The sequence below is a fragment of the Lithobates pipiens genome, unplaced genomic scaffold (assembly GCF_037356315.1).
Source record: "Lithobates pipiens isolate NorthernLeopardFrog02 unplaced genomic scaffold, aLitPip1_a1.2 Scaffold_16, whole genome shotgun sequence".
NCBI lineage: Eukaryota > Metazoa > Chordata > Amphibia > Anura > Ranidae > Lithobates > Lithobates pipiens.
Window position 1 is genome coordinate 50,857,914 of NW_027507748.1, and position 27,231 is coordinate 50,885,144.

Sequence of the window (27,231 nt, forward strand, 5' to 3'; positions counted from 1 at the left end):
TTTGACAAACTAAGTTGGGCGAACAGTCCGCCCGTGTGTACGCGGCCTTAGTATTTGGCTCACTTTGGGGGTTAGGTTAGCAGGTAGGGCTCACTTTGGAGGTTAGGTTAGTATTGGGCTCACTTTGGAGGTTAGGTTAGCAGTTAGGGTTGCAGAAGGATTAGGAGTTGAGCTGCTCCTTTAGTGGTGAAGTATCACGATGCTGTCTTGGTGAAGGTATTGGATTATTACCTTCCAAAATACTGACCAGCTACACTCTGCACACTAATTCTCAACTTGCACTGAAAACTACCAGCACCAGGCACCCAGTGCTGACAAAAGGTATCCATACAACGTACATGTATTTCCCCAGTACACCATATAACAATAAGGGGAATGCCAGCCTTCCCTTCAGTCTTGCACAGTTGGACAGGCTCCTCTTCTGTACTGAAATAACTTACTCTGATTTCACTGCACACTGTGAGCTTCTGTGAATAGAAGCTACAGCAAATCAGATAGAGCTCATCCCATTTCCTCCCTGGAGGATATCTAGCATTATCTAGCTCTTTTCTCCCCTGCCTGCCTGTCCCTGTCAATCGTGTAGGCTTAAAGAGGAAGTAAACTCTTGTATAAAAAAAGACAACCTGCGAGACAAAAACATTATGAGCTAGTATGCATAGCATACTAGCTCATTATGTATTACACTTACCTCAGATTGAAGCCCCCAAAGCCGTCCTCTTCTCCCCCTCCGGCCCGCTGACATGTCGTCCCGGAGTTACTTCCGGGTATCGCAGCTCCGGCGCTGTGTTTGGCCAGACCCGCAATAGCGTCGCTCCCACGCATGAGCGTGGGAGATGCCGGTAACAGCACGCAGACTGATGCAGCGGCACATTGGTGCCATTACATCAGTTTGCTCTAGTGCGTATGTGCCGGTGTCATCGGCACATGCAGGGGACATCTCCAAAACCGTGCAGGAGATATCCTGGGTAGCTACAGGTAAGCCTTAATATAGGCTTACCTGTAGCATAAACTTTAAAAATGGGGTTTACAACCACTTTAACTTCCTATGTGGGTGTTACCAAGGGTGGTCTGCATACAGATGTGGTGGTGAAGGATCAGCGATCATGTGACCACTAAAATCCGCTAGTCCCCCGAACACCCCCCCCTTCCCCAGATTAACAGTGCTGCTGTCCAAAGGTGTTTCTGTTGCTCCTTCATCCAGAGTGGGGGCACTCTAATACAGAAGGTTCCGCCATGGTCTACAATAAAATGGCGGATTGGTAATTGAGCATAGATACCTGTCTACTTAAGCCCACTTCTGCCGTCCATAGCCTATCCCTGTTGATGTCACGTGACGGTGACGTAACGCGTAGGAGAGAGGCATACGAACACTGGAAGTGACGTCTTGACACAAGCGTGATGCTCATTTATACACTGTGCTCTTGATTTTAACTAAATGTGAGTAATTTTTTGGCTAAATAAATTCAGCAAACTGGTTTTAAATACTACACCTAGTATGGCTCTCTCTCTTTTTAACTGCTCATACTGAGTGCCCATATGGGACCTAGGGACCCACCCCCCGGAAAGGAATAGAGTGACCACCATTGATATCCGATAGTGTGCTATACAGGAGGAACACGCTGGATTCATCTCTGCTGATTTCTCAAATGCTGTTTACCTTACAGCAGTAAGGTAATTACCCAGTATATTCCACGGGTGTGACTGACACCGAAGGACCACTCTTCACATTATCACCACATGTGGTTTATCTAGGAAGCTTTCACTTCATTTGCACTTTGGACCTTGATTTATGTCCATACAGTTATTTATTTGTTTATGATAGCTATATTGCTACTATATGTTTGCTTGTGATTATTGTTGTTCCAGAAACAATTTGTATTTTATGGATTAAGATTTTTATTATCCACTATAGTCCACCTTTTTTTGTTTATGCGCTATTCTCAGTTGCATGAGATTTTGTACTAGCACGTCAGCACTATGAAATCTTTGTGTATGAATTTGCAATTGGTATATTTTTTTTATTTTTATTTTTACATATTTATTTGATCTCCATATAGGAGATACGGTGATAGATGCATATTTGTTTATTTCACATATAGCACTTTATTATCACGAGATTAATTATTGTTAGGAGCGCAAAACCACTTTTTTTTTTTTTTTTTTGTACTGATTTCATTTTGAGAATTGTTTGACTCATATGGTGTCTGCAGCACCCGATAGTAGCGCGAATACTATTTATATAAATACAGAAGGTGTGTTGCTGGGCAGATTATCAGGTGAAAACAGAAGGGGGGGGAAAAAAGCCTTAAAAAAAACGAATGCAGCCGCCACAGTTAATGATTTAAATATATTATATTTTTTTGGTTTAGGATTTAATACCGCTTCTAATATAACCTACTTCCCATGCTTTTAGCACTGCACTGCATGTGGTGTTAGAGGACCATAAAATCTAAAATATAAAAATTTTATTCTTTTAACATTTTAATATAATAAGATTTAGATGTCTCCTGGACAGGCTTGCATGCCAGTTCTTATCGTCTAATCTGAGGGACACGATCACTACTTATTTTTTTTTCTTCCAGTACAACAGCGATAAAGCCATTGTGGACAGCGGCACCACACTCCTGCGTCTCCCAGACAAGGTCTTCAATGCCATGGTGGATGCCATCGTTCAGACATCTTTGGTAAGATCCTCCTATGTAAAGAATAACTGCCGTCCCCTATATGGGGGGACCTAAGAAGCCCAAAAGGTCCTGTACACAGACACTGGTTATACCACGAAGTTTACTACAAGAAACTGAAGGAACAATAGAGACGTTGCCATAGGTCTAGTTCATACCATAATATTCAAATATTCAAGCTAATAAATGCAATGATTAAGTGAACAAAAGGTAAGTATCGTAACAAATTATAAACCATCACATAAACATGATCTAGGTGATATCAAAAAAAATTGCAAAAAATGGTGGAAAAAAATTACAAATAATAAAGTCCACATGAGTATAAACACTGGAGGATCCCTTAAATGACAGTTCAGACTGTGTTCAGCCACCAGACACTTGAGTGAAGAATCCCTCTGTGGCACCCACTGCCTTATGTTTCGTCACATATGACGTCTTCCGGGGGAACTGGAAGACGCCATATGTAACGAAATGTGTCAGAAGGCGCTAAGTGCTGTCCTCATCTCGTCCTCCCTGATCCTGGAAGTGCGGCAGGTTTTGAAGAAGCACTGTTGACAGTGTGAAACGCGTCACCTCCTGGGTCCTTTGTCATTGTCCTGGTGGCTGTCATTGACCCTTTTTTTTTTAATTAAATCGCGTTGGATGCCTCCCTCCCTTCACTCTCACCCTGCTGCAATCCTCCTTCCTGCTGCGTTTACAAACATTCAGCCCATTCACAATGAAGGAAGGGTAGCTGAATGTTTGTAGACCCCTCTAGTGTTTGTGCTTGTGATGGCTGTAATTAACCTACAGTGTTCACAAAGTACAGAGCTACTCAAATTGGCTCTGTACATTGTCATTGTGATCTGAGCTCTCCAGTGACAGCTCAGATCTCAGCCAGTCACTAGGGTGATGACACTTGCCTTACCTGTACTATGGAAGAGCAGCATTGTCACCTTTTGGCCACTCTCCTGATTTGCACTACACATACCTCCCACTCTCATTTGCATAACATAGGAGGATGAGTTCTGTAGTTCACTGAAAAAATGAATGAGAGCTGCTAACCTTGTTTGAGATGGTTTAGTACACAGGAAGTTACATTTTTCTTTACTTTCAGGCCTGCAAAGTAAAAAAAAAACTGTTGGCAGAGAGATTTGGTCCTATTTATACTTTGACGTTATAGTGCATTGCATCAATGTGGGTGCATTACCATGCATTGTGTTATGGCACCCCATTGGTTTGAATATGGCGCTTGCAGACTAGAACAAACATAAAAATGCGCCTGCACTTTTTCTGACGCAGCGTAACACAACGCACAGTAGTGATCTTGCATTACAATGCAGAGCTGCCTTGGTGTGTTACTGTAACACATACATATGAAGGGGCCCCTGGTAAGCCAATCCTGTGAGGGCAAAATCCTTTCTAAGGTTCCCCCTGGTTTATAACACTCACTGGGCATAGTGAGCCTCTAGTCTTTTAATAAATGTGCCCCATGTCTCCTCTTCACACTCGTGAAATATATTGCATGTTTGCCAGCTGGGCCCATTTGCTGCCTCAAACTCCTGGAGGATGCATGTAAGTCAGTGGTGGTCAATGTTCTGGATATCTAAGCCCTCAACATCATCAAAGGGATGCACACATAAAATGGCACATGCATAACAAGATAAAGGCAATGACCATGGGCATGATACAAGAGATGGTCAGACTTCGGCCATGACAGGAGAGCCGGTGAGAGACTGCGCCCATGACAGGAGAGCCGGTGAGAGACTTCGGCCATGACAGGAGAGCCGGTGAGAGACTGCGGCCATGACAGGAGAGCCGGTGAGAGACTGCGGCCATGACAGGAGAGCCAGTGAGAGACTGCGGCCATGACAGGAGAGCCGGTGAGAGACTGCGGCCATGACAGGAGAGCCGGTGAGAGACTGCGGCCATGACAGGAGAGCCGGTGAGAGACTGCGGCCATGACAGGAGAGCCGGTGAGAGACTGCGGCCATGACAGGAGAGCCGGTGAGAGACTGCGGCCATGACAGGAGAGCCGGTGAGAGACTGCGGCCATGACAGGAGAGCCGGTGAGAGACTGCGGCCATGACAGGAGATCGGGTGAGAGACTGCGGCCATGACAGGAGAGCCGGTGAGAGACTGCGGCCATGACAGGAGAGCCGGTGAGAGACTGCGGCCTTGACAGGAGAGCCGGTGAGAGACTGCGGCCATGACAGGAGAGCCGGTGAGAGACTGCGGCCATGACAGGAGAGCCGGTGAGAGACTGCGGCCATGACAGGAGAGCCGGTGAGAGACTGCGGCCATGACAGGAGAGCCGGTGAGAGACTGCGGCCATGACAGGAGAGCCGGTGAGAGACTGCGGCCATGACAGGAGAGCCGGTGAGAGACTGCGGCCATGACAGGAGAGCCGGTGAGAGACTGCGGCCATGACAGGAGAGCCGGTGAGAGACTGCGGCCATGACAGGAGAGCCGGTGAGAGACTGCGGCCATGACAGGAGAGCCGGTGAGAGACTGCGGCCATGACAGGAGAGCCGGTGAGAGACTGCGGCCATGACAGGAGAGCCGGTGAGAGACTGCGGCCATGACAGGAGAGCCGGTGAGAGACTGCGGCCATGACAGGAGAGCCGGTGAGAGACTGCGGCCATGACAGGAGAGCCGGTGAGAGACTGCGGCCATGACAGGAGAGCCGGTGAGAGACTGCGGCCATGACAGGAGAGCCGGTGAGAGACTGCGGCCATGACAGGAGAGCCGGTGAGAGACTGCGGCCATGGCGCGAGAGCCGGTGAGAGTCTGCGGCCATGGCGCGAGAGCCGGTGAGAGTCTGCGGCCATGGCGCGAGAGCCGGTGAGAGTCTGCGGCCATGGCGCGAGAGCCGGTGAGAGTCTGCGGCCATGGCGCGAGAGCCGGTGAGAGTCTGCGGCCATGGCGCGAGAGCCGGTGAGAGTCTGCGGCCATGGCGCGAGAGCTGGTCACAGCCTGGAAACATATTACATGAGGATACTAGTGAATGTGGGCATGACACGAGCTGGCCAGAGGCTGTGGCCATGACAGGAGAGCTGGTAAGAGACTGGGGGCAAGCTGCAGGAGACAGTCACAGCCTGGAGACATGTTATATAAGGATACTAGCGACTGCGGCCATGGCGCGAGGGCTGGTCGGAGACGGCGGCCATGGCGCGAGGGCTGGTCGGAGACGGCGGCCATGCTTCAAAAGCCATTCATAGCCTGAGACCTATTACATGAGTCTGATGGAGATCACTGCTATAACAGGGGAATGAGGAAACGCAGATAAGTGACTGTATAAGGAAACACTATAGATAATAAATTCTGTTTTCATAGTTTACCATCTGCTGACGGTGGAGTTCTCAATGAAATTCCAGTGACAAGGAAATGTCAGAGCCGTCTGTCCGGATCATTGGCGGGATTTTCCACTGACATGTTTTTTTGTTTGTTAAAAAGGGGCAAGTTATGATGAAATGGTGCAACCTCGCCTTCAAGAACTGCAAAGACCATGAGATGGAAAGTTCTACACAAAATGTTTCCATTTTGCCATTTTCAGGGCTTGGAAGAAGCCTATATTTTTTACTTGTATTGATAATAATAAAAGCTCATTCTTTTAAAGCAGCTTGAAGTGATTGTAAACAATCACCTTGTGAAACAACCCATTCAATTAAACATTGAAATGAAATGCAAAACATTTTTGTATAGATATATAAAAAAAACATTTTATAAATACCTTTTTTTTTTTTTTTTTTTTTATGTGATCACATTTCTTCTGGTTCTCGGCTGTAGAGCTGGGGGAGGAGAAGCAGCAGCACACTGAGTTTCCCAGTGAATGAATGCGCAGCGGGGGGGGGGGGGGGGGGGGGTGGTTTGTGTGTTTAGTATAGCTAAAGAACTAACTACGATGTGCTCTCCTGCTTAGTGTGGTCAGTTTTGAATAGGAAAGCAGAGGGACTGGCAGGAACGCCCAGGGATTTCACACAAAAGAAGCAATACAAAGAGAACAGGAGACTTTCCCATACAAGTACACGGTACAGCAAATACATATCAGGAATATGACACGATTATTTCAGGGCCAAAAAAATACATGCACATACAAAAATACAGTGGCGGCTGGTGCTCCAATTTTTTTTGGGGGGGGGGCGCAAACAAAGCCCTAACCAACCCGCCCCCTGCCCGCAATAGGTCCTACAGGTAGATGAATAGACAGATAATTGGACACCTAGGTAGACATGGATAGATAATGGGTGAAAGGGATGGATGAATAGACACTGGGTGGGAGGGAGAGATATAAATACAGGGTGGGAAGGATGTATGGATAGATACTGGGTGGGAGAGAGGGAGGGAGGGAGGGATAGACACTGGGTGGGAGGGATGGATGGATATTGGCTGGGAGGGAGGATAGATATTGGGTGGGATGGACACACACACATACAGATCAATGATGAGGACTTGCATATCTGTTAATGAGGCTGTGTCCTGATCAGGCTGCAATCTATGGCTAGTGACAAGCAGCTGTCCTAACACCTCCTCTGCCTCCTTCCTTCCATACACTGGCTGGAAAGGATTTCTTATCTCGGTGTGTAGTCAGTCATACAAGGCTGGTCTCCTTATTTCTACAGGATGGATGGATGGGGAGGCTTCACCTGGGCTGTGTGTTTAACAAGTGCCTCCACTGACACTGCCAAACCGAGACACCAGTGAAGATGATAGAAGCATTGACGATCGCCACTTGTTAAACACACAGCCCATGTGAAGCCTCCCCATCCATCCTGTAGAAATAAGGAGACCAGCCTTGTGTGATTGTCAATGCTTCTATTATCTACACTGGTGTTGCTGTGTCTAGGTTTGGCAATGTCAGTGCAATCATTCGGCTTTGCCCCCCTCCTGTGGATTTCCAACTAGATGCTTGTTGTTTCTCTCTGAAGTTGAAGACAACAGCAGTGGAGGAGTCCGCTCAGGCGCACTGGTCTGACACAGGTGACATACTAACCTAGTGCACGGTGTCCGGTGCTTGAACACAGTGCACTTAAGGACTTTTTTTTTCTTAAAGGGGGGGGGGGAGCGGCACCCGGGCACCTCCTATGGACGGGCCGCCACTGGCAACACAATGATGATGTCGCTGCTACTTTTTCAAAGTAATATCTTGGTTTGCAAAGACATTTGATGTACACAACGTGGTTGTCTTGCCTACTGTACCTGGTGTGTCACTGGCCTGAAACTAACATTCATCCTGTTTTATTTGGGAATCCCAGATTGCATGATTGTTCCAGATCAGTGAGACCAGTCCTAGGATGACAGCCCAGGAACGTGCACCTTAAAAAAACAAGTTGGTAGTTGTAGCTACCATATGTATCGATTGATACATATAGGGCAGCATCTTCCAGCAACACAAAGCAATTATTTTGATGATCCTGATGAAGAAGTATTGCTCACATAGAGGTACTTTTTAAAGCTGAACAATAGCCAAAAATAAGATACAAATGAATAGCCCATTAAAAGAAAAAAAAGAAATAAAACTAGCTATCCTGATTGGTCCCAGGCTGAATATTCCCAGACTCTGGTCATAGGCTGTTCAGTCTGTGTCAGAGGCGGACTGACAACTCATGGGGCAACAGGAGATTATGGGGACCCCAGGCAATAGATTATGGGGCCACACAGTATACACACACATACAGTATACACACAGACACACAATATACACACACAGAATACACAATATTCAGTTCCAATCCAGAGATTTCCCCAGAGCACTTATTTTTTTCTGCCACTAGATGTCATCGCACTGATGACATCACTCAACCCACTTCCTCTGAGCCCAAATCATCCTGTACCCACCCCCTGGCCTGTGACTGGACAGTGAAATAAAAAGCAGCACAGCGATGAGCTCATCTGTCACTCTGCTCTCTCCTCCCATCAGCATGTTCCTTGTCAGCACATTGTACTGCTTGTACAGAGAATGTGAAGGGCTGCTACCAGGTTGAATTTAGTGACTTGCACTGCTTGCAATTAATGAAAACTAATTGAATAATGTATTGATTACATTGCTGTATACATTTGTGCCTGGCGTTCAGTATTAACGTTGACCATTGATATAAAGAGTCTGTCTGTATTTAATGTCTTCTCATCCAGCAAGTGTCCTTTATCCAGACTTAACTCGAGTCCCTCTGTCCTGCAGATTCAGAACTTCAATAATGAATTCTGGGCGGGTTTGCAGTTGGCGTGTTGGGAGAAATCAGAGGAGCCATGGACGTACTTCCCGGATCTCTCCATATACTTGCGTGACAGCGACAACGCCACTCGCTCCTTCCGCCTCACCATGAAGCCTCAGGTGGTCTTTCTGTTCATTGCTTCTGTCATCCCAATGTTTACTGCTTAATGTATTTCCAGACAGGAGGTGGCCATAAGCTGGCCTGATTTGTGGCAAGGGGACATGGACGGTGACCTTGGGTGGCTGACTGACCCTTATTTACGTTTTTAATGGTTAGCTATGCATGATCTTGTACAGAGGTCGCTAAACTATCCGTGCAAAGTTCGCATTGTATGTTTTACATTCGCTGGCAAAATAAAACCCGTCGGAGTCCTCCCTAAATCAGTTTTACCATCAGAGGTCTCCCCTGCATCAGGGTCCCCATCGGAGTCTCTCCATGCATCAGGGTCCCCATCGGAGTCTCCCCATGCATCAGGGTCCCCATCGGAGTCTCCCCATGCATCAGGGTCCCCATCGGAGTCTCTCCATGCATCAGGGTCCCCATCGGAGCACCCCCTTACATTGTGGTCCCCATCGGAGCACCCCCTTACATTGTGGTCCCCATCGGAGCACCCCCTTACATTGTGGTCCCCATCAGAGCACCCCCTTACATTGGGGTCCCCATCAGACTCTTCTTATAGCAAGGTCTCCCCCTTAGGTCGGGGGTCCCCACCAGAGTCTGCCCTTTACACCAGAATGGAGATCATAGGCAGCGTCTGCTTACCTTAATACTCAATCAGTGCACATTGAGGATATGTTACTGACCCTAGTTGCAGGCCGTAAACAATCTTGTAGTGGGTCAGATGTGGCCTGTGGGTTGTAGTTTGAGACCCCTGGTCTTGTACATGGGAGCAAATAGTGATTTGCTGTGACAAGAATTGCCTAAAATGTATTGGGGTGTATAACTCTGTACAGATGAGCACTTGGAGAAGATCAACAGTGTTTCACTCAGTATAGACTTCTCTTGCTCCCGAGATGGTCTATGGGATTTGTAGTGTGCATAGAGCAGTACAGATCAGTGCTATGGAGAGGAAACTATTTACCCTGAATCAGCTAAGTGCCAGGTTCACTTCAAAGTGGACATAAGCTGACAGCCTAAACTAATTTTATTCCATCTCCATCAGAGTATAGACTTGGTGGAGGTGGGTCACATAGGTGCTCTGACTTGGTTCAGCCATGATGGTGGATCACATACAGTGGGGATGGAAAGTATTCAGACCCCCTTAAATTTTTCACTCTTTGTTACAGTATATTGCAGCCATTTGCTAAAATCATTTAAGTTCATTTTTTTTTCCTCGTTAATGTACACACAGCACCCCATATTGACAGAAAAACACAGAATTGTTGAAATTTTTGCTCAGTATTTAGTAGAAGCGCCCTTTTGATCTAATACAGCCATGAGTCTTTTTGGGAAAGATGCAACAAATTTTTCACACCTGGATTTTTGGGGATCCTCTGCCATTCCTCCTTGCAGATCCTCTCCAGTTTTGTCAGGTTGGATGGTAAACGTTGGTGGACGGCCATTTTTAGGTCTCTCCAGAGATGCTCAATTGGGTTTAAGTCAGGACTCTGGCTGGGCCATTCAAGAACAGTCACGGAGTTATTGCGAAGCCACTCCTTTGTTATTTTAGCTGTGTGCTTGGGGTCATTGCCTTGTTGGAAGGTAAACCTTCGGCCCAGTCTGAGGTCCTGAGCACTCTGGAGAAGGTTTTCGTCCAGGATATCTCTGTACTTGGCCTCATTCATCTTTCCCTCAATTGCAACCAGTCGTTCTGTCCCTGCAGCTGAAAAACGCCACCACAGCATGAAGCTGCCACCACCATGCTTCTCTGCTGGGACTGTATTGGACAGGTGATGAGCAGTGCCTGGTTTTCTCCACACATCGCTTAGAATTAAGGCCAAAAAGTTCTATCTTGGTCTCATCAGACCAGAGAATCTTATTTCTCACCACCTTGGAGTCCTTCAGGTGTGTTTTTTTTTTTTTTTTTTTTTTTTTTTTTTTTTTTTGCTTTTTGTTTTTTTATCAAACTCCATGCGGGCTTTCATGTGTCTTGCACTGAGGAGTCTTCCGTCGGGCCACTCTGCCGTAAAGCCCCGACTGGTGGAGGGCTGCAGTAATGGTTGACTTTCTACAACTTTCTCCCATCTCCCGACTGCATCTCTGGAGCTCAGCCACAGTGATCTTTGGGTTCTTCTTTACCTCTCTCACCAAGGCTCTTCTCCCCCGATAGCTCAGTTTTGGCCTAACGGCCAGCTCTAGGAAAGGTTCTGGTCCTCCCAAACTTCTTCCATTTAAGAATTATGGAGGCCACTGTGCTCTTAGGAACCTTAAGTGCAGTAGAATTTTTTTTTTTTTTTTTTTAACCTTGGCCAGATCTGTCCCTTTCCACAATTCAATTCTGTCTGAGCTCTTCAGGCAGTTCCTTTTGACCTCATGATTCTCATTTGCTCTGACATGCACTGTGAGCTGTAAGGTCTTGTATAGACAGGTGTGTGGCTTTCCTAATCAAGTCCAATCAGTATAATCAAACACAGCTGAACTAAAATAAAGGTGTAGAACCAACTCAAGGATGATCTGAATAAATGGACAGCACCTGAGTTAAATAGGAGTGTCACAGCAAAGGGTGTGAATACTTTTTCTTTTTTAACCACTTGGCAACCACGTCATAGCCGAAAGTTTTGGACGTCCTCCCCGAATGTTGTTCTCACACCCCCCCCCCCCCCCCGGGGCGCGATCCGCGCATCACAGATTGTGTTAAACAGCCGCTAGTAGCGGCCGTTTACCATGTGATCGCTCCGTCAAACGACGGAGCGATCACTTGTAAACAAACCGGCGTCATGTCATGACGCCAGTTCCTCCCTCCCTGCTCTGTACCGATCGGTACAGTGCGAGGGGAGAGGCGGAGAGATTGTAGCAGCGCTGTGGGCTGGATGTGTAGTGCCCACAGCGCTGCTCAGTGCCAATACTGTACAATACTCTGCCAATACTCGGCAACACCGTGCAATCTCTGCCAATACTCTGCCATAAATTTTAACAGAAACAAAGATTTTTTTATTTATTTTTTTTACTGAATTTTCTGTTTTTTTGATTTATAGCGCAAAAAATTTAAATTTTGTATTTTTTTTCTGTCAATATGGGGTGCTGTGTGTACTATAATGAGGAAAAATAACTTAAATGATTTTAGCAAATGGCTGCAATATAACAAAGAGTGAAAAATTTAAGGGGGTCTGAATAATTTCCATCCCCACTGTAGGTTCTCACATGGTTCAGCCAAACCATGGCTCTGCCTGAACACCTATCCCACCTCTGACAGTCCCTCTGTCCCAGCTGAATGGAGCCCGGAGCTCTCTTTCTAGGGGAGAATGTATTTTAACAAATATAAATGCAAAGATCTGTGATAATGGGGAGTTTTATAATAGATGTTACCTAGGGAAGTGGTTCTCAACCAATCAATTCTTCCAAGAACTTCTATCCCCCCCAAAAAAATAAGTTTTATATACTCATACATAAAAGCACGGAAATACAAAATATGCATATGCATTGAAATGCTGGTAGGTTCTGAATGGGGCTGGGTGTCACTTTGAGGGAATGGGAGTTCTAGAAGGGGTGAGGAGACTCTGCAACAGGCTTGGTGGCCATGTAGGGAATTTGGTTTCAGGAGCGTGAGAAGAGCTGCGGAAAATGTTGGTTATGGGGTCTCTGGAGAGGGCTGTGGGTCTCCCAAGAGGCTGGGGGCTTTACTGGGGCATGATGGAAGGCTGGGGGGTAATGCAGGGGTTGAGGCACTGTTGGAGGTTGGGGGGCACTATGGGTAGCTGGGGATTATGTACGGACACTGAGGGAGTTTGGAGACAACTGTGGAAGGTTTAACGGCACTGCAGGCCGCTATGAGTAGCTGGAGGATCTGTAGGGAGCCGCGTGGCACTGTGGGAGGTTGGAGACAACTGGGAATAGGGGGCCACTGAGGAAGTTTGTGGGCCACTATGGAGGGTTGGGGGCACTATGGGAGCTGAAAAGCCCCGTGGAAGGTTAGGAGAGCTGCAGGTGGCCTGCTAGGAGGTAGGTCGCAGGCCACAGCCTTGTGGTTGAGAACTACTGACCTGAGGCAGCCAGGACATATTCCACATCCAGCCAGGTTCTGGGTGAGCTGGATTTATGTCTATAAAGCACCAATGTTTGCACTCTGAGGCGTAAACTGTTTCAGTCTGTGATTTTACTAACCGCTCCATACAAAATGAGAACGGTTTATTTTCCATGTTGCGAAATAGGCTTCAGCTTGTCCAAACCTGCAGTCAGACACGCACACTTCTCAGGACATCGTGTCTAAAGCTGCATGCAAAACAGATTCTGTCCATTTTCATGTGAAGTATATCCAAACTCCCAAAAAATGTAATGTCCGCATACCAGTTCTTGGCTGAGGTGACTGCATTCGTTTTTATTTTTTTTTCAGGCTTTTTGTCCTTCATTTTCATACATCAAAAAGAAAACTAATGCAATCACCACCATCTAAGGATTCATGAGCTGTAATATATTACACTTTTTCTTCTTGGGTCTAGATACTTAAATTTGAGTTTATCCTAAAAAGGAACCCATTATATGAGAAATGTGGAGTTGCCATTGATAGTTTGTTTTACCGCAACTCGTGTTCAGTGCATTGGTACCATGCTATGTGGTATATGAACGGCATCCCAACGCCCCTTGCGACAAACGTGTGCAGTGTAACCTGTAGTAATGCACTAACTTTTGTTGCAGTGCACTTCCAAAATATCATGCATGAACTATTTTGTGCAGTGTACCACACCACACCACAACACACTAAGGTGGCCATGGATGCTACTGAATTGGCCAAATTTCGATCATTCTATTCTTGCTAATGATTGAACTCCTGTTGAAGGGGTGGGGGGGTCAGCCTGTCAGTGCTCAGACCATACGCCGCACACTGCATCAAATTGCTTTGCATGGCTGTCGTCCCAGAAGGAAGCCTCTTCTAAAGATGATGCACAAGAAAGCCCACAAACAATTTGCTGAAGACAAGCAGACTAAGGACATGGATTACTGGAACCATGTCCTTTGGTCTGATGAGACCAAATATTTTGGTTCAGAAGGTATCAAGTGTGTGTGGCGGCAACCAGGTGAGGAGTACAAAGACAAGTATGTCTTGCCTACAGTCAAACATGGTGGTGGGAGTGTCATGGTCTGGGGCTGCATGAGTGCTGCTGGAACTGGGGAGCTACAGTTCATTGAGGGGACCATGAATGGCAACATGTACTGTGACATACTGAAGCAGAGCATGATCCCCTCCCTTTGGAGACTGGGCGACAGGGCAGTATTCCAACATAACAGCCCCAACAACACCTCCAAGATGACCACTGCCTTGCTAAAGAAGCTGAGGGTAAAGGTGATGGACTAGCCAATCATGTCTCCAGACCTAAACCCTATTGAGCATCTGTGGGGCATCCTCAAATGGAAGGTGGAGGAGCGCAAGGTCTCTAACATCCACCAGCTCTGTGATGTCATCATGGAGGAGGGGAAGAGGACTCCAGTGGCAACCTGTGAAGCTCTGGTGAACTCCATGCCCAAGAGGGTTAAGGCAGTGCTGGAAAATAATGGCGGCCACACAAAATATTGACACTTTGGGCCCAGTTTGGACATTTTCACTTAGGGGTGTACTCCCTTTTGTTGCCAGCGGTTTAGACTTTAATGGCTGTGTGAGTTATTTTGAGGGGACAGCAAATTTACACTGTTATACAAGCTGCACACTCACTACTTTACATTGTAACAAAGTGTCATTTCTTCAGTGTTGTCACATGAAAAGATAGAATAAAATATTCACAAAAATGTGAGGGGTGTACTCACTTTTGTGAGATAGTGTGTGTGTGTGTGTGTGTGTGTGTATGTGTATGTGTGTGTGTGTGTGTGTGTGTGTGTGTATATATACACATATACACATACACACACACACACACACACACACACACACACACTATCTCACAAAAGTGAGTACACCCCTCACATTTTTGTGAATATTTTATTCTATCTTTTCATGTGACAACACTGAAGAAATGACACTTTGTTACAATGTAAAGTAGTGAGTGTGCAGCTTGTATAACAGTGTAAATTTGCTGTCCCCTTAAAATAACTGTGTGTGTGTGTTTGTATTCATAAGAAATAGTAAAAAAAAAAAAAAAAAAGCAAGTGCACACTTTCTATTCTGTAATATGGTATTTTTCTCTCTGTATATATCTGTACACATGCACTGTTGTAATGACAGCATTTTTACTTTCCATAGCTGTACATCCAATTTGTGATCACCTCCCGTACGGACATGAATTGTTACCGCTTCGGCATCTCGCCCTCCTCAAACGCGCTGGTTATCGGGGCCACCGTCATGGAAGGCTTCTACGTCCTATTTGACAGAGCAGAGAAGAGGGTCGGTTTTGCAGTCAGCAGCTGTGCAGGTGGGTGAAGCTGAGCAAAGAGATTTCCTCCTATTGGGAAGTCAGAGGAAATCTTGGCGAGGGGTCGCAGACGGAACTAAAAAGCAAACAGAAATGTTAATCCCCGCTCCCCAAAACCTGAACTGATATCAGTTTTAATGTCCGTGCATAATAAAACAAAATAAATGCGCCTCTCTTCAGTACATTCACATTTCTCTTTTAAAGATCATACATGTACAGAAAACTACATTTTAATCTACCAGAAATGCACTCCTGTTGTGGGCTAACAACACACACTTCCGGACTGAGATTACTAAAAGACAACTGGGCAGGGCTGACACCATTTCATTTTCCTATTACATGAATATAGGTAAGGGTATACCGCTTGTTTACACAGGTTAGTCAGCATAAGTGGTAGGAGGGGGTTGGGGACAATTTTATAGCTAGTTGGGTTGAGGCTGGAATTGTACTTTTAAGGAGTCTAATCAGCCCTCCCTGTTCTTATTTAGGACTATAGAACACTTAGTCCCTAGTGGAGATGAGGAGAAGCGAGGGAGAAAGATTCAGTAGTTTATCAAAATACAACTCGGCAGGGCTGACACCATTTCTTGCCATCTCCGTTCAGAAGCAGGCGCTTTGTCAGCATAGGTGTTAGAGGGGAGGGGAAAGCTTTAAGAGCTTTGTGGTTGGAATTGTACTTTAACCACCTGCCTCCGTCATTATACGGCAGCAGGTTGGCACATTCCCGCAAATCGCCATACCTCTAAGTACTTTAAGAGCCATAGCAGGCATGGGAGACCCGAAGCGCATGGCCGGCGGGCACGATGTCCGCCGGCACCTGCGATCATGGGCACAAGGGCCAGAATGGGCATTTGTGTATGTAAACAAACAAATCCCTGTTCTGACAGGAGAGGAGAGACAGGTTGTCTATTCCTATTAGCTAGGAACAATGATCTAGCTCCTCCTCTAGTCAGTCCCATCCCCCCCCCCCCCACAGTTAGAAACAAACACATTTAACTCCTTGATCCCCCCCTAGTGTTAACCCCTTCTTTGCCAGTGACATTTACACAGTAATCGGTGCATTTTTATAGCACTGATCGCTGTATAAATGTCAATGGTCCCAAAAAAGTGTCAAAAGTGTCCGATCTGTCCGCTGCAATGTTGCAGTCTCACTAAAAGGCGCAGATTGTTGCCATTACTTGTTAAGGATAAATAAATGATAAAAATGCCATAAATCTATTCCCTATTTTGTAGATGCTATAACTTTTGTGCAAACCAATCAATATATACTTATTGTGATTTTAATTTAAATTTTATTTTTTTTACCAAAAATATATAGAAGAATACATATATGTATATATTATGTATAATTCAATTTTTTTTTTTTTTTTTTCAAAACTGTCGCTATTTCTTTGTTTTATAGTGCAACAAAATAAAAAAACACAGATTTTATCAAATAAGAAAGCTCTATTTTGTGGGAAACAAAATACACATATCTCTCTCTCATATTATATATATATATCTATATATCTATCTCGACCACCAGGAGTCATGCGGCTAAGGAATGTGAACCACATTCTGTCTGGGACGGCATACGTGGCTGTCTCTATCGTCAGTGCATATTCCCAGTACAGCATAATGGCAGGGGAACTCTGCAGGTAAATCTACTAGCTTCCAAGTTCTACAACAAGTTGGGACAGGTTGTGTTCAGGACGAGGGTCCAATTGGCAGTAGGGGTGGATACACTGGTAATGCCTTAGGGACCAGTTCTCCCTTTATTGGCACTGTCCCTCTGTTTTGACTTCTGCCACATCTTTTGCAAACAAATCTGGAAGGGGGGGGTAACACTGATAATAATGTTAGCCGAATTCGCCCAGGAGGGCTTGGTACACTGACATAGCGAGTCTTGCGGGGGTCGCTCCTGGGACACTCCCAGTCCAGCGGGACCCAGTGGTCCTGAGTCCTGTATGTCAGCACTGTTGAGGCCCTGGAAGCCAGCTTCGGAAAACTTCAGTACAGAACTTGAAAATATTTTTTTGATTGGGGTGAAGCCAGGAAGTGGCACCCACAGAAATATGCGAGTGAGAGATTTTCTCTTTCTTTCTCCAATCGGTAGGGAAAAGGAGATTGGCCTTAAAGAGGTTGTATGGTAATGCATTCTATGCATTAAGGTGAAAAAACATCTGACAGTGCCGGCGCCCCCAGTCCCCCCCCCCCGTTTTACTTAACTCACCCCTCGAAAGTCCCGCGCTCGTCCCCCTGACGTCGTTTCCACTGTTCAGCCTGGCCGCTGATTGGCTGGAGTGGATGGATGGAAAGCAGCGTAGCCATTGGCTCGCGCTGCTGTCAATCACATCCACTGACACTGAGCACCGGGGGGCGGGGCCGTGTGATACAGCGAGCGGCTATAGCCGCCGGCTGTATCACGGGAGCGCGCCCGCAGATGCTTCTCACCCTACGAGGGAGCTCACATGAATGTGAGAAGCACCTGCGAGAGGATGCAGAGACAGCTGCCGAGGGACCCCAGAAGAGCAGGTTCGGGGCCACTCTGTGCAAAACGAGCTGCACAGTGGAGGTAAGTATAACGTTTGTTATTTAAAAAAAAATAATAACATTCACTTTACAATCCCTTTAAGTGCCGTAAGGGTCAGGGTTCGTCCCCATACATTTTTTTTTTTTTTTCAGGTACAGTTGTTTCTCACTCCTTGATTCATACTTCATACAGCAATGTATGACGTAGACAGTCTCGTCTGTCAGGACATTCTTGTGTCCTGACAGACGTCCTTTGGACTTGAATTTGATCTCCACTGTCCTTGCAGAGGCCACTTTTTTTCTTTTTTTTTTTTTTTGGCGGCTCTTTCAGGCAAGAAGCCGCTTTTGGTCTTGCATCATATTAAGGTGATGTTGCGTCCTCATCCTTTTTTTTTTTTTTTTTTTTTCCTAGAATGGTGTCTGGTTTTCACTTGAATCAAGACAATGTCTTGCCTTTTCTGATTCTCAGTTGGCAGGAGTTGGCTCACTTGCATACTCAGGAGGTAGTTCTGGTGGTTACTTGCTTTGTCGGTACTGGTCAGATATCCTAGTTTCCGCTGCCAGTAGAGCCCAGAGTGGGCAGGAGGCATCCAAGTTAACTATTTTAATTGGATTTGCCAGTTAATTATTCAAGCCTATGGCTTGAAAGGGCAAGATCCCCCACCTTTTTTTTTTTTTTTTTTTTTTTTGGGAAAAGCTCTCGCTACCAGGTGTTCGGGGGCATCTTGGGCCATCAGGTGTCGGTGGCTCAGGATTTAAGGCCATTACATGATCTTTTGTTCATACATTCACTGAATTTTACCACATGGTTATCAAAGCCACGGCGGATACTGCTTGGCCACAGTATGTTTTGAGTGGCAGAAAGAGCCCTTCTCAGGTGGCACTTTGTGATTGTGTCTCCCTCCCCTCAAGTGCATTGCTTTAGGACATCTCGTATAGTCATCATTATGGTTGCTCTGTGTCCCATGATGTACGATAAAGAAAATGGGATTTTTCCATCGTACTTACCAGTAAAATCCTTTTCTTGGAGTAAATCACAGGACACAGAGGTCCCTCCCATCTTTTTTGGGATATTCATTGCTTTGCTATAAAACTGAGGTCCTTCCTGTGTAGGAGGGGTTATATAGGGGTGGACTTCCTGTTTGACTATCTGCCAGTGTCCATCCACCAGTAGGGGGCGTATAACCCATGCAGTCATTATTATGGTTGCTCTGTGTCCCATGATGTACTCCAAGAAAAGTATTTTACAGGTAAGTATGATGGAAAAATCCTATTTCTTTTTTTTTGTGCTTTTATCTGCATTTTTTTAAAAACAATTGATGGCAGGGTCTCTTTAAAAATGAATTGGTTGTTTTGTATTAGGCTATATTAGCTGCATGTATCACAGGTACTCCCAGCGGAGAAGAAATGGAAATCTTTCATTATTGTGTTTACCTGCTGGCTAGGTGTCTGTTTATATTGGCGTTCTCCTCTGCTCTGTCTTTTATAAAAGCTTCATAATGTGTATTTGTAGCAGCCAAATCCTGTATTATAAAACGACTTCATTACATCGGATTTTTCCTCCAACAGCTTAAATAAGACTTATTAGATTTCATTTGAAGTATTGATGACTTGGAGGATATCTGCACCCATACTCTGGTTTGGGGCAATTAAATAGGCAAACAGAACGTTCAACCAATTTAAGATTGTGCCTGGAGCCGCATATATTCAGGATTATTAAATGGCAGCCAGTGACGTCCTCAGCCTTCAGGGACTGGGCGGTGACTCCATTCCCCCTGGACCCTGCTTGTGCCCACTATTGTATATTTTGGGACATGAGGAAGTCTGTAAGCTACTTCATGACTAATTCAGGTTTTAAAGTGAAGCTGTGCTTTGCCTAATTTAGTTTGCATGGTTGTTCTGCATTGTCAGATTCTGCCAGCAGGGGGCAGAGGCAAAATCTGTTAACAGCTCTCAGTTCTGTTAAAGCTGAACTAAACTCTCTGTTGACACTATTTGTAATCTTTATGCTGCCAGCATTAGCAAATGGATAGGAAGAAAAAGTTATATTTATTTTTTAATTTGTTTTTCGTTTCTTCAGTTGCTGCCTGGTTTTTTGCCTAGGCCAAAATCTCATACATCCCAGGAATCTTCATGGACTTTTTTTTTTCATCCGGAGGAGGGGCTTCTTCGCTAAGCACACCCTTCTTCATGCGTGCCTGAGCTAAGGGCAGATGGATTCCAGGAAGTAAATGCTCCATTTGCCCTCAGACAAGATGGCCGTGGCTAGAAATGCTAGGAGGTGTTTTTCTAAGTCATTTGTTAAAGTAAAGCATGGAGACATTTTTGGACGGATGACTTTGCTTTGAATTATAATATATATAATTAACCACTTCAGCCCCAGAAGAATTTACCCCCTTCCTGACCAGAGCACTTTTTGCGATTCGGCACTGCGTCACTTTAACTGGCAATTGCGCGGCCGTGCGACATTGCACCCAAACAAAATTGACTTAATTTTTTCCCCACAAATAGAGCTTTCTCTTGGTGGTATTTGATCACCTCTGCGGTTTTTGTGCTATAAACAAAAAAAAGCAACGATTTATATATATTAATATATATATATATATATATAATATCCCCCCAAAATATTGTATTTTTTGGCGTATAACACATACCTTCATTTTAGGAGGGAAGTTTCAGGAAAAATTTTAAATAAAGAACTTTAAAGCAAAATAAAGGTCAGTGCCCATCAATGCAGCCTCACCATTGCCCATCTGCAGCCTGATCAATGCCCATATGCAGCCTCACCATTGCCATGAATGCAGCCTTACCTCAGATTACTGCTGCCTCGGAGGGACAGTGGGGAGGGGGGGGGGGGGGTTGAGCACCGTCAGATTATATACAGTGTGAATCTCCTGTTTACTCGGCGGCCTCTTTAATAAAAAGTCCCGCCTCCTGGACCGGCTTCCATGATAGACAGAACAGAGCTCCACTGCCGGCCCAGGAGACGGGACTTCCAATTACAGTGGCTGCTGAGTAAACAGGAGATTCTCGCTGTATATAATCTGATGGCGCTCACCTCTGCGATTTTTTTTTTTTTTTTTTTTTTTTTTTTTTTTTTTTTTGTGACTGCAACATTATGGTGGACACATCAGACACTTTTGACACTATTTTGGGAAATTTATACAGCAATCAGTGCTATAAAATGCATTGATTACTGTGTAAATGGCACTGGCAGGGAAGGGGTTAAACACTAGGGGAGGTGAAGGGGTTAAGTGTGTCCTAGGGGGTGACTCTAACTGTGGGGCGGGGTGTGTGCTTCAACTCGCATGACAGCGATCACTGCTCCTGGTGACAGCGAGCAGTGGTCTCTGTCATGTCACTAGGCAGAACGGGGAAATGCCTTATTTACATAGGCACTTCCCCGTTCTGCGGCTCCATGACATGATCGCCGGGAGACCAGCGGGCATAGAGTCCGCCAGTCCCGCAGGCACGGTCATGTTGTAGGCGGTGGTGCGTGCCCGCTAGCCCCACCAATTAAAGGGGACGTACGGGTACGCCCATTTGCCCACCGCTGCCATTGTGTCGACATTGTGTACAGTATATCTGCGTGCAGTGGTCAACAAGTGGTTAAATAACGTTTTCAGTGCTCAGATACCAATGAGTTCCACTTTCTTTTGTACATTTAAAGGGATCTTAAAGTGTCACTAAACCCACATCGTAAAAACCTATTGATAAATGGTGTATTGCCCACTGTTCATACTCAGTCACTGAGATTCTTTTTCTGTATTCTCCAAAAGTCCTGGTTGATCCTGCTCTCTATCTCCACCTTCTGATCATGTCCCCAATTCAGCTAGGCATTTAGCAGAGCAGTGTTGGCAGCTCTGCACATGCTCAGTTTTTAGTGAGTTTCTATGCTGAGCATTTCCTCCCTATCATATCTGAGCAGCCCATGTCACTATAGAATCACACATGTGGGCGTATACACAGTGGTAAATGACAGCCCAGTCCCTCCCTCCCTCCTTCTCCTCCCCAATGACCATTAACCAGCTAAACACAATGGGGTGGGATATAACATGTAGATTGATGGAGGCTTCACCTCCCTTATTTTAAGACACAGGCTGGAGGGGCATGACACAGTCTGTGACTGGCAGGCAGAAATCCGCCTACACCATGTTATTGCCACAAAATAATAAAGATTTGATTTCAAATACATATTTGTATGATGATTTAAAATGGTTTGATATGAATTATTTAGTTTTACTCTGGAAGAAAGTACTTATGTTTATTTTTTTCATATTAAAATAACTACAGTTATCATTATACAGAAATCTAAGGGAAAATTGTAAATTAAACAGTGTGTGTTTAGCATTACTTTAAGTGGAAATTGTCTAATTTTTGGAGATTACGTAAGATTATTCTAACCTTTCTCTTTTTTTTTTTTTTTTTTTAATACAGAAGTGAATGGCATTCGGGTCTCAGAGATCGCCGGTCCGTTCAGTACCGCGGACATATCCAGTAACTGCATCACGAGCTACCCGTTCCGAGAGCCCGTCATGTGGATTATATCGTACGCTCTCATGACTTTTTGCGGCATTATTCTGCTGGTGCTGGTGGTCTTGCTGCTTATTCCCCAAAGACGGAACAACGACCCACAGGTTGTTAATGATGAGTCTGCTCTAGTACGCCATCGTTGGAAATAGCTAAGAGGACTCTCTCCACCAAAAAAGGAGCTTTTGGCCAGCAGACTTGGTGTCCTCTCACCCAGTTACTTTTTTTTTGTTGCTGGGAATGTTGCAATCACAACCAAAGCTGTCCACATCAAGTGGCATTTGTAACTTATTACCTATCACGTTCCATGCAAATTTCAAAGTACGCCACCAGGGCGATGTCTTACTACTGTACTGATCATTTTCTAACTGGATGCACTGTGGACTTTGATGTTTGAAAAAAAAAATATGCCTTTTTTGATATTTTTTGGAAGCCATGACCATTTAAGCCATTATGGTGGTTTACTTGCTACTCTTAAATTGAACCTCTGCTTAGGAGGCATAGAAAACCTTGACAAGGATTATGAACAGTTTGAATCTTAAGGCACCCACACACATTTCTGACATTCCTGGAACCCCTTCTAAGTAGTACTCAACCCCCAAAACACACCAGCCTTCGGTCATGAGATAAGCCAGAATGTCCCAACCACAATGACCTGAGCAGCCTATAGCCAAGACCAGGTGTTGGCACATATGGGGCAGGAGGCAAGCCTTGCATAAAGTAGAAGTCTAACCACAAGATATATATTTTTTGACCCCCTGCAAGCCTTATATTTTTGTCTGTCCTCTGTTGGGTAGACTTGCTCTCACCTAGGTTTATAAGTATAAAGCATGGATTGGGTTCAAGTCAAAAGCATTCGCCTAGCCCTCAGGAATTCTGGACAAATTTTGCTTAATACATTGATTTCCTATAATTCCAGTGGCCATAATGTGCATATTTTTCCTGAAATAACTCAGTCAGGCAAATACCACGTTATTGCCACTAGATGGAGCTGACAATCATAGGAAATGAATGTATTAAGCAAGGTATGGCCAAAATTTGTGAGGACTCTGTGAAAGCTTGTGACATTTGTCCAATAAATTCTTTACAGATAGACCCCTTAGTGTTTTGCTTAATGGTTCCACCAGTAACACAGCACTGTAGCTACCATTTAGTACAGGGGTCTCCAGACTTTCTAAGTAGAGGGTCAGTTTTACTGTCCTTCATGCTTTAGGGGGCCTGATTATGGCCAGTGGAAGTTGAAAATGCCTCGGCATCAGTGCACCATTACTGGCTTCAATTGTAGGAATAGTGCCCCAATGTTGATGTCAGTGAGAAGAATGGTACCCCGTTGATGATGCCCATAGGGCAAATGGTGTGTCAATATTGTTGTCAGTTGATGGAGGGCAAACAAAGGGCCACATCTGGACCCTTGGCCACAATTTGGAGACCACTGATTTAGTAGTGTTGGAATAGTTCTTTACAATGCTGTTTGCTCAGTTAGATACTCCTTTTCACCTTAGTGTCACCTCAGGTGTACTTTTAAATTTTTGTAAAATATTGATCTCTTTGCAGTTAGTTTTTGGATTCCAGTTGATGTATTTTCTTCTTCTCATTTCAGAAGTTGTTCTTTTTAAAGCCATTGGCACTGACACATAGGGACTGTAGAAGGCTATAAAGACCTCAGCTCATTAGCCCACAATGCAGAACAAGGGCTTTTGGAAGCCAAAACATTATTTGAATTGTGCTAAGACTTGTTGAAGGTGATGCCATAGATGCTTACAGAGCTAAAGCAGGATCTATAGCAGCCCCTATCCTAGCACTGGTAAATTAAGGCAGGGTTTCTCAAGCCGGATTACTCCAGAGGTTGTTAGGGGTTCCTTGGGTAATAATCAGTTTCTGTGCCCCAGGTTCCCACTGACACCATTTATCTTATTAGCTAACTTTTCCCAATGTCTATAAGGAGCATTCTTCCCACTGACCATCACACTAATGTACCATGAGTTGTATATAGTCATTTTTACCAGGTGTTTCCTGAGTGGGAAGTTATTTCAATGGTTCCTCTGTGTTAAAAAGGTTGAAAGTGGAATATTAAGGAGCTGAGAGCTGTAAATCCTTGAATAGGGCTACATTTTTATAGGTGGCAGGGGTGTGACTCTTTCCAGAAGAACCTCAGTTCAAGTTGTTCTGTATACTCTGAATGATTCCTTTCCAGCTAGAAAATATCGGAAACCCAATGGAAGTTCTTCCTTAAAAAAAAACCCATGGTTTTCAGAACCCCTCTTTATTTAGTGGGTAACGGTACTGAAAAGTCATCGAGACGGCCACTCACAACACTTTAAGCAAAAGAGAGGGACTTGGTGAAAGTGGTCTCACGAAAACTCCCATACAGAGACAACTTGCCGCTTATTTTAACTTGCAGACCTTCAACGTTTTGTAGGACTTTTCCCCAGTTTGGATGATCAATTAATTGTTTTGATTATAGGAATTGTGTGATGTCTGCAAAAATCTTTTGTTAATCTTCACCTATATGGACATTGCAGGAAACGCAATACCAAAATTCTCATTTGATAATCTTAATTTTTCAATGGATAATTCTCAATACGGGATCTGAACATAAGCAACAGGCAATGGCGTGGTCTTTAAGATTACATTCCAATTATGGTGGAGCAATTTAAGAGAAATTACCCCAAAGACTTTTTTTTTGTTTTTGTTTTTTTAAATTGCAACTGTTTTGAATGGACAAGTGAAAAATGATTGGTGGTTGTTGGTTTAATTGAACATCATTGTTTGCTTTATTCTGTAAAATTGACACAGGCAGGCTGTAAAATTAGATCAGTACTTACCTGAGTGGTAACTGGCAACTCAAGGTAGGGCTCCTGCCTGCCTCCACAAGACTAAATGAACAGAAACATAAATATTTGGGCAGGTTACCAGTTAATATATAATATTTCAACTGTGTAAATAAGCCATTTTCAACCAGCGTTCTCCTCCAGAGATTGATGGGGTTTCTTGAGCTGATGTTGGTTGATCTCCCATCTGATGGTGCCTGCATGGTTCCAGGACCAACGCTACTTGGGAAACCAGGTAGTATTTTATCTTTTTAGTTGTCTCTAAGGATGGTATTCTGATCACCACAGTAAGCCCTTGTACACACGATCGGAGATTCCGACGGAATGTGTCCGATTGGAGTGTTTTGTCGGATATTCCGACTGTGTGTGGTCTGCATTGGACTGTTTCCATCGGCATATCCGTCGGACCAAATTTTCCAACTTGACGGAAATATTTTCTGACAAAATGCTCTGATAGGACAACTTTGTCCGACCGTGTGTATGCAACAGTTTCGCACAAGATCCGCCGGACAAAATCCGCCGGATTTGGTTGTCGGAATCTCCGACCGTGTGTACAAGGGCTAAGGGTTGCTAGCCACTAATGTCTTATTGGCCCTTTAGTAAGGGTCCCCCAAAACCTGAACATTATCTTAGGAGTTCCTCTGGGGTAAAAAGGTTGAGAAAGGCTGGTATAAATGGCTCTGCACTTGGAGATTTCAACTTTTGGGACTCTACCGTTACAATATGGCTGCTAAATGCCAACAGGTAAATCAGGGAGAACATTTCATAACACTAGGACTGTACAATCTACCATTAGCAAAGCCCTGAGAGCAGGACACACATACTTTAAGCCAGATTCTATCCTGACTTCTAGTAGAGATCAAAGGCTCTACCAAACTAGTGGTGATCCTGATTATCTCATTGTACAAGCTGGTCTTTGCATTTTGTATGCTGGCTATTGAATTCTTTATCTTCTTCTTCCATTGACTGCCCAGCCTGAGGCATTGTTTAATGACCACAGTCTATCCCTCACTAAAGTCTAAAGGAAAAGAATCTGGTCCTTTTTGTTTAGAAAGTTTGGAGACCCCTGATTATATATGGTAATACTTTGAATTGGCCACTGGCTATACAGGTATTACCCAAAGTTCAAGTTCAGAGATTGTACTACCAATGTGCTTTGCTTTGTCTTACAATATCCTCTTACTACTCATACTGTGGCATGAAAAGTCTCACTTCTCCTCCTGCATTCTCTATAATAGAAACAAAGTTCAAACAGAGATCATGGGGTTTCCTAATACCGAGGGCCAATGGGTGAAGCTGAAGCACAGGAGTTTCTCCACTAGAGGCCCAGGAAGATACAAAGAATGAGAGTCAAGCTGCCACAATCTACCACAACTGAAATATCATTTTGAAGTGGCTTATCCATTGTACAAAGAGGCTTTATCATGTATATGTTGGGTACGAGTCTTGGTGATTGAGGAGTGATGGCTAATATTTTTCTTGCTGCTGTAATTATATGTTAATATTTTCTGTAATATCCTTAAATGCCATTGTGGCCAAATAAGAACCCAAAAAAGTGATTTACCAAATTTGGATCTGTTTCTGTTATTCTTACATGTAATATTTTCATTATGTTTCTACATTATGAAACCTTTCCATCAAACTGCCCATTTTCCCTGTGTCTTGAAGGATACAAGCATATTAAAAGCAGAACTAAACCCCCCTATTCTTTTAGCCAACGAAGCTGCAATCTTAGCTTCTGTTTGATCTGCAACTGCCATGGTGCTGCAGATGTGATCAGGTAAGACACCAGTCATTTGGTTTAATGGTTTTGGTTGAGAGCACAAGCAAATGTGACAGCAACATGGGGAATGTAACTGTTTTTTTTTTTTTTTCCAACCATTAAATTGATGGGATTAGTTGTGCCTCTTCACAGCCGCCCATTCAGTTCACGGCATGGGTGGGGGGCAGAGACTAGAGGTCAGCTGACTGGTGAGGAATGTGACCTGGG

General features: G+C 44.6%; 1 protein-coding gene across 1 annotated transcript in view; it reads left to right on the forward strand.

Moving 5' to 3' along the window:
• BACE2 (beta-secretase 2) overlaps positions 1-26,809 on the forward strand; it is an 80,773-nt gene extending 53,964 nt beyond the window's left edge. Inside the window, exons 6-9 of the mRNA XM_077479890.1 lie at positions 2,583-2,684; positions 8,839-8,991; positions 15,201-15,369; positions 22,318-26,809. Of these exons, the coding sequence (XP_077336016.1) occupies positions 2,583-2,684; positions 8,839-8,991; positions 15,201-15,369; positions 22,318-22,562 (669 nt within the window). The 3' untranslated portion in view covers positions 22,563-26,809. The remainder of the gene's footprint in view (positions 1-2,582; positions 2,685-8,838; positions 8,992-15,200; positions 15,370-22,317) is intronic.
• The last annotated feature ends 422 nt before the right edge of the window (positions 26,810-27,231 follow it).